Source organism: Phyllobates terribilis, unplaced genomic scaffold (assembly GCF_046119375.1).
Source record: "Phyllobates terribilis strain yellow unplaced genomic scaffold, ASM4611937v1 Scaffold_13__5_contigs__length_258822181, whole genome shotgun sequence".
Lineage (NCBI taxonomy): Eukaryota > Metazoa > Chordata > Amphibia > Anura > Dendrobatidae > Phyllobates > Phyllobates terribilis.
The window spans coordinates 27,468,631-27,480,885 of record NW_027362773.1 but is presented as its reverse complement, the minus strand read 5'-3'; the positions used below and the strand labels follow the sequence as shown (position 1 = coordinate 27,480,885).

The 12,255-nt window shown below is 43.2% G+C and overlaps 1 protein-coding gene across 1 annotated transcript in view; it reads left to right on the top strand.

Annotated features, from left to right (window-relative positions):
• FADS1 (fatty acid desaturase 1) overlaps positions 1–9,727 on the top strand; it is a 32,856-nt gene extending 23,129 nt beyond the window's left edge. Inside the window, exons 6-12 of the mRNA XM_073657983.1 lie at positions 849–909; positions 994–1,070; positions 2,091–2,188; positions 2,525–2,621; positions 4,486–4,565; positions 4,649–4,774; positions 9,428–9,727. Coding sequence (XP_073514084.1) covers positions 849–909; positions 994–1,070; positions 2,091–2,188; positions 2,525–2,621; positions 4,486–4,565; positions 4,649–4,774; positions 9,428–9,479 — 591 coding nt within the window. The 3' untranslated portion in view covers positions 9,480–9,727. The remainder of the gene's footprint in view (positions 1–848; positions 910–993; positions 1,071–2,090; positions 2,189–2,524; positions 2,622–4,485; positions 4,566–4,648; positions 4,775–9,427) is intronic.
• The last annotated feature ends 2,528 nt before the right edge of the window (positions 9,728–12,255 follow it).

The window sequence follows — 12,255 nt, the reverse complement described above, 5'->3', positions numbered from 1 at the left end:
TGTTAGTACACTGTAATAATGCACACGTCATGATGAGGAGAACAGTGATGTATCGCATCTGGTATAGTGCATTTTAGAATATCACAGTGCAGACATAATGCCCACAGTGATGTCATAACACAGGAATAACATGAATTGTTGTGAGTAATGCACATTCATCCTCAAGCACATGGATAATGTCCACTGATAATGTCATGATTCGGAAGGAATGCACACAGTAATGTCACAGTATTGGGACACTATGCACTGTAATGATACAATATTGGCATCATACATTGTCATGTCAGGGCTTAGGGATAATAAAAACCCCAGTAATGGGTTTAACTGTACGACCATCAAAGGACATGTATCCCCTATCCACTCGTAGCTAATAATGAGTCAAAGCTGTGGGCTGCACATCTAGGACCCCCACTAATCAGTAGAATAGGGGTCATGAGCTCACTGGTCCTTCACAGCTGCAGGGAGGAGGTATATGAATGGTGCGGGGGTCCCGCTTGCAGCTGATTCATCCGTTGCTGTTTGGTCGTGCTGCAGTCTGCTGTCTTCTGGGAGCTCCTTACCTTGCATGGAGCAGCAGGGCTCCTGTGTGACCACCGCTCCATTATAAGATCGTAGTTCTAACAATCTTGAGGATCCCGGAGGTGGTGATATATATATATATATATATATATCAGCTGCGGATCGTTGATAATTGTCATTTATGGCACAGCCTCGTTAAATCTTGAGTGCAGGAAAATTATCTTTACCCTTTACGATAAGGGGCAGGTAGTAGGCAATACTGTATGGCGGTGACCCACATTGTCCCGGGCTGTCACTGACCCATAATAACCCTCTGCCATTTCCAACAGCTTGGCGTTAAAAAGAAGAAATACATGCCATACAATCACCAGCACAAGTATTTCTTCTTGAGTGAGTATGTGACTGTAGACCTGTGCATGTGCAGATTCTTGTCTTGACCTTGCCGTCTTACATTCGGCTTTGTCTCCTCCCTAGTTGGTCCTCCAGCGCTTATCCCGCTCTACTTTCAGTGGTATATCTTCTACTTCGCTGTACAACGCAAGCAATGGGCGGTGAGTATGTTTTAGCTCTAGCTCGAAGATGCTTTGTAGTAGTAGTCAAACATCACCTTAAGACTTTAAGGGATCTCAAAATTGTCCCCTATCCATAAGATAGGATATAACTTACTAATAGGTGGTGGTTAGACCGCCAGGACCCCCACCAATCCTGACAACTTGGCTCCATTCAATCCAGGCCTGCTGGAGATGTCTCCATTCTCCGGATAAATGGCGGTCCCAACATTTGGACCTCCAGCGATTAATAAGTTATCCCCAGTTCTATGAATAAATAGCTATAAAACATGGCACAAACCCTTTAAGGGAGTTGTCTCATGACGGCGGTCCCTGTCCATGTGGCTATTATGTTATATGGATATTATAAATGGACTGGGCTTGCTCCAGTATGGAAGTCTGGCTGTAGCTTGCATCGGGCATATGGGTGACCAGCGTGTATAGGTATGTGTTGTTTGCTTTGGCTATCACCAGTAATACGCTTCAGAAGCCAGGCTGGCGCTTATAAGGGGGAGAAAACCCCTCTAAACAATGCAACAGTGTATGGTTAAGGCCACGGCCCCACTATCAGTATTCGGTCAGTATTTTTTCTCAGTAGTCGGAGCCAAGACCAGGTGAGGAACAATCAGAGAAAAGGTATAATAGACACAAGTCACCAATTCTGCATTTATCACACACTCCTGGTTTTGGCTCCCACTCCTGAGAAAAAATACTGACCAAATACTGATAGTGGGGCCGTGGCCTTACCATGGGAAAGCAGTATTATCATTCCAGTGCAATTTTGCATTGCACAAAAAAGTGTCCAATGCCATAGCAGACAGTGTGCGCACACATCAGTAGTATAGCACTTGGCATGGGTATAACCTATACCGTCCATACTGTCATTTACTACTAATAGATGTTTCAGACATTTTTGTCTCAAAGTGCAGCCGAAACAGTCAAATGTTTTATTGGGCACCAAAGCGAAATCCTCAACTCTTACAAAACAATTTGAGAACTTTTGCGTTCCCATTTCCTCCACAGGATCTAGCCTGGATGATTTCCTTCTACGTGAGATTTTGCCTGACCTATATTCCTCTGATTGGGATCAGCGGCACCATCACTTTATTCGTGTTAGTCCGGTAGGTGAATATCGCGCTCTCACTATTGCTTGCACTTTCACTATTTTACAGTTTAGGATTTGCAGCATTTTTTTAGACATCTGCAATATTGGTCAGTACCCAGACTCCAGAGCTGCGCTCATCAGCATCACATTTGAGTTTGGTAAGATTCCTTCTGAGTGAAGTCGTGTCCTGAAGGTTCCTAGAAAATTCTTACAGTTGCCAACGTCCATCATGTGCTGCTTTATTGTAGAAGTTCATGGCTTGTGTGTTTGACATCGCAGCAGCTCCACAATAAAGACTTGATGACTAGTTGATAAGTAACTCTCATATGAGACTTCTTATACTCTGTTGTAGATTCCTGGAGAGTAACTGGTTTGTCTGGGTGACACAAATGAACCATATTCCGATGCACATAGACTATGATGACAACAAAGAATGGCTGTCTGCACAGGTATTCATTCTGCGCTGCACTACCTACTAATCGCTAAGTGGCTGAAAGAGTAAAATAACTGACTGCATCTACTTAATTGGGCATGTAGGTCATAGGAAGCTGAATAAAATGATACCTTGATATTCGATATACAATGTCTTATTTCAGAGAAATCCACATTTTTCTTAATATGTAAATGAGCTGTTAAGATCTATAGGCCGGACATAGATCTCCCAGAGAATCTGCCTCCAGAGCTTATTATAAATGGAAGGGGACATTACCAGTGTGAGACATGTCATGACTGACAGTCTGCTCTGCTGATCTACATGTCTCATGCTTGTAATGCTTCCTTTTATTTAAAATAAGCTCAGATTCTCAGGGAGATCTATGCCCGGCCCATAGATCTTAACTGCTCATTTACTTAGAAGGAAAACATAGATTTCTCTGGAATAAGACATTGTATATCTAATATCAAGGTATCATATTATTCAGCTTCATATTACCTACATGCCCATATAGACGGCTTAGGAGATTTGATCTTACTGATGGAAGCCCATTAACCTTTTATTGAATCGAAGTCGAAGCAAGGAGCTAACGTGTGGGCACCATCTAAACTTTAAGATACCGGGTTAATATTATTCCTCTCCACCCCCTCCATACACATGAACAGTGTAAAGCATGCATGTGTTCTCAATAGATAGGGAGGGTATACGCTATCGACTGAAAACTCCGCTGGCAGCTGATCTGGCTTTGAAAAGAAAGGACACCCATCTGTATGAAGCTGTTCTGAGTTACTCCCAAAAGCAGGTGTCAGGCCAACGAATGAGCAGATATATCGAATTTGATCCTTCTTTGGCCCGACACCAGCCCCATACACAGTAGATGGGCAGGTTTGGCAGACATCTGTCTCATCAGTATGGGCACGTTGATTCTTTTCACGGGCATCAATCATGTGCAAAATTGCCCCAACCCTAGTATGAAGGAACAAGGTGCGGTGCAATGAATGCAGATGTATGCACTGGCATTTACCCTAGAAATAGAAAATGATTCGTTTGGTAACGGATAAAGCTTAAAGGTGTAGCAAAACCAAAAAGGAAAAAAAATCTGTGGCTCCAGTGCTTAGAGTCAATGATTTATTGTCTATAAAAAGCTTAAGGGGTTTGGCCATCCGATACTTATTACATCTACGGTATAGCTTCTAAAAAAAGAAAACTCATTGCAATATACACGGCGTCTTTAGTATGGTGCCACCTGGTTTTCTGAGTATAGGTCAATCTGATGAGCAGAAAATACTATTTATGCTCCATGTTTCCAACCGATCAGGCTGGAACTAACTCTGGTCTGCAATGATATATTGGGTTGACAGTAATCGCATAAGAGATGTTAGCCAAACGTCCTTTAGAGGGCGCTATCCTGAACTGTCCTTTTTTAGGCCGATAACCATTATTAGTGCTCTATGTGCTCCACCAATTGGGGTTGAATTGAATATATTTATCCGTACTGATTAGAGTAGAATTTTATGAGTGCTATCGGGTCCTCAAACAGTAAGATCAGCGTGCTAATACTTTTGCTTCTTGCCCTCAGTTGGCATAAACTCTACCCTGTGAGGTTTTACCTCTTTTTCTTTGCTTATGTGTTGTACTGTTTGGTGCACCGATTTGCCAATGATTTTATATAAGTTAAGTATTATGTCCCCTGCAATCTGTGGTCGTAGCTGCTGTCCCAGTTACGGTGGGTTGTCCACACAACCACCAGATTATCACTTTTGCAGTGCAACAGAAGTGAGTGAAGGGACCTTGTGGCTGTAGCCTGCTGGCCTACATAGTATGTGGACAACTTCCTAAACTAGATGATTCACATCGCTCCGTTTTTCTGTCTCGCACAGCTGCAAGCCACCTGCAACGTGGACAAGTCTTTCTTTAACGATTGGTTTAGCGGACATCTCAATTTTCAGATTGAGCATCAGTAAGTACAAACCGCACTGGAATGGGGCTCGTATGTAATCCAATTTATCCTAATATTTCACCATGTTCAATTTCTGTCTCCAGTCTATTCCCCACAATGCCAAGGCACAACTACTCAAAAGTCGCTCCTCTTGTCCGCTCACTGTGCAAGAAGTATGGTATTGATTACCAGTCCAAACCACTGTTCACCGCATTTGCTGACATAGTTGAGTAAGTGTCTTTATTTGGGATTTAGCTGCTGTGACATTTCTTGGCCCTGCGATTCCCAATATATATTTTTAAAAGATGTGAGCACCTTAAGGGGCATTTTTTTTTTTTTACTTAAAGGGGTATTCCGAAGTTGTCTCTTGAGCAGCTCATAGCTCTGAAGTCTCGCCTTACTTCCTGGCTGCTTGCGGGGCGGGTGTTCCTCCTTGAGTGACAGTTCTGGTGGGGAGCTTCATTTTGCTACTACACATTAACGGTCTTTCAGTCTTTTCTGCATCTATACTGTTATCGCTATGTTTACATATACTGATTACCAGTTCTTTGAACAAGCACATGGCTCAGGAAAGTGATAGCAATGATTATCAGTTTGGAAACTGTTGATGTTGGGTGCAGGGGAGATGTGGTTCTACTGGACTGATAATAACAGCTTGGTCAGTAGCTGAGAGGGTGGGGGAAGGAGATGAGCAGATAAATGCTGAATAAAAAAAATCAATGGGCTGGAGAGAGCTGACTAGGATGTTAGGAGTCAACTCCTCTCCTGGAATGTAACTACCACACACACTTGGCCAGCTGTACACTATGTAAGATGAAAGCTGTTTTGCAGGAGAATGACAGCAGATAGTCCGTTGCAATCTTGCTTACTTTCATGCTTACTAACAAAAGCAATTTTACAACATGATAATATTGTTTAATTATGTGTTTTTGGCTAAAAATTATTTTTGCAATTCGGTTTCATCGCAAATTTTGCAGATTTGATTATCACATCTTCCTTGTTTCCTTTCACTTCTGATTGTTGCAGATGATTTAAACCATAAAGATTAAAATTCATCCAATAACCCAGATGTTACAGGGAAATTTAATTTGCAGTTAAGTTATTCTTTGCTAATTGAAAGTTCCTTATTAAGCTCTCGGGTCTCTGATGTGTGTGTGTGTGTGTGTGTGTGTATGCACTGCTCACAAAAATAAAGGGAACACTTAAACAACAGAATATAACTCCAAGTACATAAAACTTCTGTGAAATCAAACTGTCCACTTAGGAAGCAACACTGATTGACAATCAATTTCACATGCTGTTGTGCAAATAGAGTAGACAATAGACGGAAATTATTGGCAATTATCAAGACACCCTCAATAAAGGAGTGGTTCTGCAGGTGGGAACCACAGACCACATCTCAGTACCAATGGTTTCTGGCTGATATTTTGGTCACTTTTGAATGTTGGTTGTGCTTTCACACTCGTGGTAGCATGAGACGGACCCTACAACCCACAGAAGTTGTTCAGGTAGTGCAGCTCATCAAGGATGGCACATCAATGCGAGCTGTGGCAAGAAGGTTTGCTTTGTCTGTCAGCGTAGTGTCCAGAGGCTGGAGGCGCTACCAGGAGACAGGCCAGTACACCAGGAGACGTGGAGGGGGCCGTAGGAGGGCAACAACCCAGCAGCAGGACCGCTACCTCCGCCTTTGTTCAAGGAGGAACAGGTGGAGCACTGCCAGAGCCCTGCAAAATGACCTCCAGCAGGCCACAAATGTGCATGTGTCTGCACAAACGGTTAGAAACTGACTCCATGACGGTGGTATGAGGGCCCGACATCCACAGATGGGGGTTGTGCTCACAGCCCAACACCGTGCAGGACACTTGGCATTTGCCACAGAACACCAGGATTGGCAAAGTCGCCACTGGCGCCCTGTGCTCTTCACAGATGAAAGCAGGTTCACACTGAGCACATGTGACAGACGTGACAGAGTCTGGAGACGCCGTGGAGAGTGATCTGCTGCCTGCAACATCCTTCAGCATGACCGGTTTGGCAGTGGGTCAGTAATGGTGTGGGGTCGCATTTCTTTGGAGGGCCGCACAGCCCTCCATGTGCTCGCCAGAGGTAGCCTGACTGCCATTAGGTACCGAGATGAGATCCTCAGACCCCTTGTGAGACCATATGCTGGTGCGGTTGGCCCTGGGTTCCTCCTAATGCAGGACAATGCCAGACCTCATGTGGCTGGAGTGTGTCAGCAGTTCCTGCAAGATGAAGGCATTGAAGCTATGGACTGGCCCGCCCCTTCCCCAGACCTGAATTCAATTGAGCACATCTGGGACATCATGTCTCGCTCCATCCACCAACGTCACGTTGCACCACAGACTGTCCAGGAGTGGGCGGATGCTTTAGTCCAGGTCAGATCCTACAGGAGACCATCCGCAACCTCATCAGGAGCATGCCCAGGCGTTGCAGGGAGGTCATACAGGCACGTGGAGGCCACACACAATACTGAGCCTCATTTCGACTTGTTTTAAGGACATTAGATCAAAGTTGGATCAGCCTGTAGTGTGTTTTTCCACTTTAATTTTGGGGGTGACTCCAAATCCAGGCCTCCATTGGTTAATAAATGTGATTTCCATTGATGATTTTGCTGTCAGCACATTCAACTTTGTACAGAACAAAGTATTCAATGAGAATATTTAATTCATTCAGATCTAGGCTGTGTTATTTGAGTGTTCCCTTTATTTTTTTGAGCAGTGTATGTACAGTGGGTACGGAAAGTATTCAGACCCCTTTAAATTCTTCACTCTTTGTTTCATTGCAGCCATTTGGTAAATTCTAAAAAGTTCATTTTTTTCTCATTAAAGTACACTCTGCACCCCATCTTGACTGAAGAAAAGACAGAAATGTAGAAATTTTTGCAAATTTATTAAAAAAGAAAAACTGAAATATCACATGGTCATAAGTATTCAGACCCTTTGCTCAGACACTCATATTTAAGTCACATGCAGTCCATTTCCTTGTGGTCCTCCTTGAGATGGTTCTACTCCTTCATTGGAGTCCAGCTGTGTTTAATTAAACTGATAGGACTTGATTTGGAAAGGCACACACCTGTCTATATAAGACCTCACAGCTCACAGTGCATGTCAGACCAAATGAGAATCATGAGCTCAAAGGAACTGCCCAAGGAGCTCAGAGATAGAATTGTGGCAAGGCACAGATCTGGCCAAGGTTACAAAAGAATTTCTGTATTACTCAAGAGCACAGTGGCCTCCATAATCCTTAAATGGAAGAAGTTTGATACCACCAGAAGTCTTCCTAGACCTGGCCGTCCAGCCAAACTGAGCAATTGTGGGATAAGAGCCTTGGTGAGAGAGGTAAAGAAGAACCCCAAGATCACTGTGGCTGAGCTCCGGAGATGCAGTAGGGAGATGGGAGAAAGTTCCACAAAGTCAACTATCACTGCAGCCCTCCACCAGTCGGGCCTTTATGGCAGAGTGGCCCAACGGAAGCCTCTCCTCAGTGCAAGACAAATGAAACCCTGCATAGAATTTGCTCAAAAACACATGAAGGACTCCCCGACTATGAGAAATAAGATTCTCTGGTCTGATGAGATGAAGATAGAACTTTTTGGTGATAATTCTTAGCGGTATGTGTGGAGAAAACCAGGCACTGCTCATCACCTGCCCAATACAATCCCAACAGTGAAACATGGTGGTGGCAGCATCATGCTATGGGGGTGTTTTTCAGCTGCAGGGACAGGACAACTGGTTGCAATTGAAGGAAACATGAATGCGGCCAAGTACAGAGATATCCTGGATGAAAACCTCTTCCAGAGTGCTCTGGACCTCAGACTTGGCCGAAGGTTCACCTTCCAACAAGACAATGACCCAAAGCACAAAGCTAAAATAACAAAGGCGTGGCTTCAGAACAACTCTGTGACCATTCTTGACTGGCCCAGCCAGAGCCCTGACCTAAACCCAATTGAGCATCTCTGGAGAGACCTGAAAATGGCTGTCCACCAACGTTCACCATCCAACCTGACGGAACTGGAGAGGATCTGCAAGGAAGAATGGCAGAGGATCCCCAAATCCAGGTGTGAAAAACTTGTTGCATCATTTCCAAGAAGACTCATGGCTGTTCTAGCTCAAAAGGGGGCTTCTACTCAATACTGAGCAAAGGGTCTGAATACTTATGACCATGTGATATTTCAGTTTTTCTTTTTTAATACATTTGTAAAAACGTCTACATTTCTTTTTTTTTCAGTCAAGATGAGGTGCAGAGTGTACTTTAATGAGAAAAAAAAATGAACTTTTTAGAATTTACCAAATGGCTGCAATGAAACAAAGAGTGAAAAATTTAAAGGGGGTCTGAATACTTTCTGTACCCACTGTATATACACATATTATAGTGTCTTTTTATGATTTATTACCACAAAGTACATCTCAACTCTCATGTGGTCATAAAAGCTCAAAAAATAGAAGCATGGGGCTCAGAGAAAGGCAGATAAGAGAAACAAATTCTCCCTGTTGACCCATTCAGCAATATACAGTGCAACACAGATGCTATAGTAGGCAAACAGTTTCATGTTTTTATTGTAAGGTGTTTATATCTTTTAAAGGAAAGTCCAACTAATCTGTATAATCCCACCCCACCACTGATTGGCAGCTTTCCGCTTATGCACAGTGTACACAGAAATCAGCCAATCAGTGGTGTGGGCGGCGTTATACAGAGCTCCGCATTCCGAGCACTGCTGCAGCAGAGAAAATAGGGATTCTATCAAAACTGCACCAAGCAGTCCAGTAAGTGACACATCACTGTAATCAGGGTCTTTGCTCCTATATTATGTTGTTCTCAGATTCCCCTTATATATAGAATGCTTACAGCCTTTCTGTTTCCTGCAGCTCTCTGAGAGAGTCTGGTGAACTTTGGCTAGATGCCTATCTACATAAGTAAGAAGAGCGCCCCCTGTCTAATGCTGCAGGATTCGCTCAGATCTATTGGAACTGAAGAATTCAGATTGGACGGTGATGCTGCGACCTTCTCCACATTCCCGGTCTGCAATGTGACTGGCTCATTTTAGATTGAAGCTGAGATCTCCGCTCATGGGAGCAGTGACGTTTGATTGCATATTACCATAGATACTATTAATTTTGTATCCTGCATTTGTTTCACTTTGGCTATAAAATTAACAATGAAAGCAAGCCTGATTTCTAATGGTGTGCGGTGATTACCGTGGAGCTAAGCACATTCTTGCTGCAAATCCTCTAGAGCTTAGTGGCTGCATTCCCACAGCTGAATGGGTAGAACGCTGTGGTCCCAGCCCGTGCCTTCATAGGAAGAGTCTTTTTTTTTTTTAGGGGGGGGGGATTTCTATTGAAATCTGGCCAAATGGAGCATTTGTGATTATGTTTTTGGCTCAAAATGTTTTTTTCCTGATGCTGCACGCTCTAGGCATGATGTTTTTCATGCATTTCCAATAAGCTTCTCTATAGGGAAATGTCAATGGAAAAAAAATGCGTTAAAAAAAAAAAATTCACATGTAACTTTGGTGTTTATTTGCAATCTGAAAGAAAAAACAAAAGAGGCACTAAGGGGGTTGGTATCGAAGTAAAGTAGCAATTTATGGCGCACCCCCATAGAACTTGTGACTCTTTGCACCCTCGGTCACTTTTTAAAAGTTCTATGAAAAGAGAATGGGTTTTAGCAAAAGGGCAAAACTTTCTGCTGACCTACAGGTTTACCATCACTTATGCCAGGAGTTGGTGCAGATTATAGGTCTGTTTTTCCGCATCTCCGGGAGGATAAGGTGCTGTATAGGGAGGGGCATCAGATGGGGTGGATGGAGTGCAGACGGCTATAAAATATGTTTGATGTCCGTGTGTGAATGACGTCAAAGCATCGCTTGGGTAGGATTCACCAAGACTTGTGTTTCATATGCCAGCCTTGAACTTAGAGCCTGGTAGAGTATAGCGTTACAGATGCATTAAAGGGCACTCTCCTCTGGTGTACATTAAATTTATTGTGCTGGTAGGCTACACCCACCCCTTTCACTAACCTAAAAGTTAAATCTTTAAGTAAACTTAAAGTTTTTGGACGGTGCAAAAATTTGCAAACTACTTGTCTGAAATGTTTTGATGCCAATTTTCTGGCGTAGAGATGATAAATCTTCCCCATAGTGTCTGAAAAGTGTTAGCTTTTGGTGTCCAGAAACTGAATTGTTATCTTAAGTAAAACTATAAGACGGTTTAATCATGACAGTAAGTGGCCATTGAATAGTACAGTTATTGTAACAAAAGGGATTCTATGAGTCTGGCATCTTAAAGGGCATCTCCATTAAAACTGCTAGAGGGAACCTGACAAAAGATTCATGCTGCCAGAACCATCGGCAGCATGAATCAGACACTGGCTGCGTTACTGCAGTAGTGTATGTGGTATTGTGAAATACTATGGTTTTTAAGAGAAAACAATGTGAATAGCCAGCCGGGACTATGCGTCTTGGATGACTAGTCCAAAAGAGGACCCTGGTGGCTTCTCCTGCCATGATCTCCTTGACTGACAGGTCTCTCCCTATGTATGTGCATAGGTATAGACCGGTCAGTCCAGGGTGGATGGATACGCAGGACTCCGGTCCATTGACCAGGTCAATAATCTTTGTACAGAAGCCTTGTGAATCGCTTTCCTTCAGGGGTCCCCGGTGCTGCTTTTGATCAGCCGGGCTGGTGTGACATAATCTGTGTGACACACCACAATGACGTCACGCCAGCCCTAAGTAATCAGTAGCCTGCCAGGGATCAGAGAAGGTAATAGATTTGCTAATCTCACGGCCACAGACTTGCCTTGGCCAATGGTCAGGAGATCCGTGAGTCGATCTGCCCATCTCTACCTAACTGGCTTTTTAAAGTATGTTTTTTTTCTTTTAAAATAAGCATTTCAGAATAAAACCTGGCTGCAATAACGTTACAGTGGTTTGGGCAGTATGAAGAATCACTTTAGATATGAAAATTAAAATTTGACAGATTTGCTACAGAAGTTTCTACAGCAACCGCAAATCTGAATGAGGAGTGTAAGAAGCCAGGTCCACGCTCCAGAAACCATCGCATCTATATTTATGCTGCAGATATTTTTGTCACAGAAATACCCAAAACACATCTATATGTGAACATAAATGCAGTAGTGTAGGCACATGCACTGACGGATTTCAGAGGTAAGTAGATTAAGATTTTTATTAAATATACTTTTTTTTTTCTACTGATGGAGGAATCTTTATAAAGGGTTTTACAACAAATTTTTGTCTGGCAAAAGATGCACCAAATTTGTCAAACAGCATGCGACACTTGATCAATTTGGTGCAAATGACAAATTGGACTTTAAAAGGGAATGTGTCACCCCTGGGAGTTATCTGACCTCTACTCTGTGCATACAGGTGATAGAAAAGTAAATCTATACTTACCTGTATGGCCCATAGTAGAGGTCTGGTTGCAGAGAAATGTATTTTTAGAAAATTCTTTTTCATATGCTTCGCGCCCAGGGGGGAGGAAGCAAACAAAACACTCCCCACCGTAGAGGCGCTTTGCACATGTGCGGGATTTGAACACTGAGTTCACTTCACAGGGGAGGAATATGGAAATTAGGCACATAGGAAGGGATTTCTTGGCAGCCTAAGTAGATAGGTGGGGATTTCTTGGCATCCCCTGGGCACGAAGCATATGACAAAGGATTTTGTAAAAAA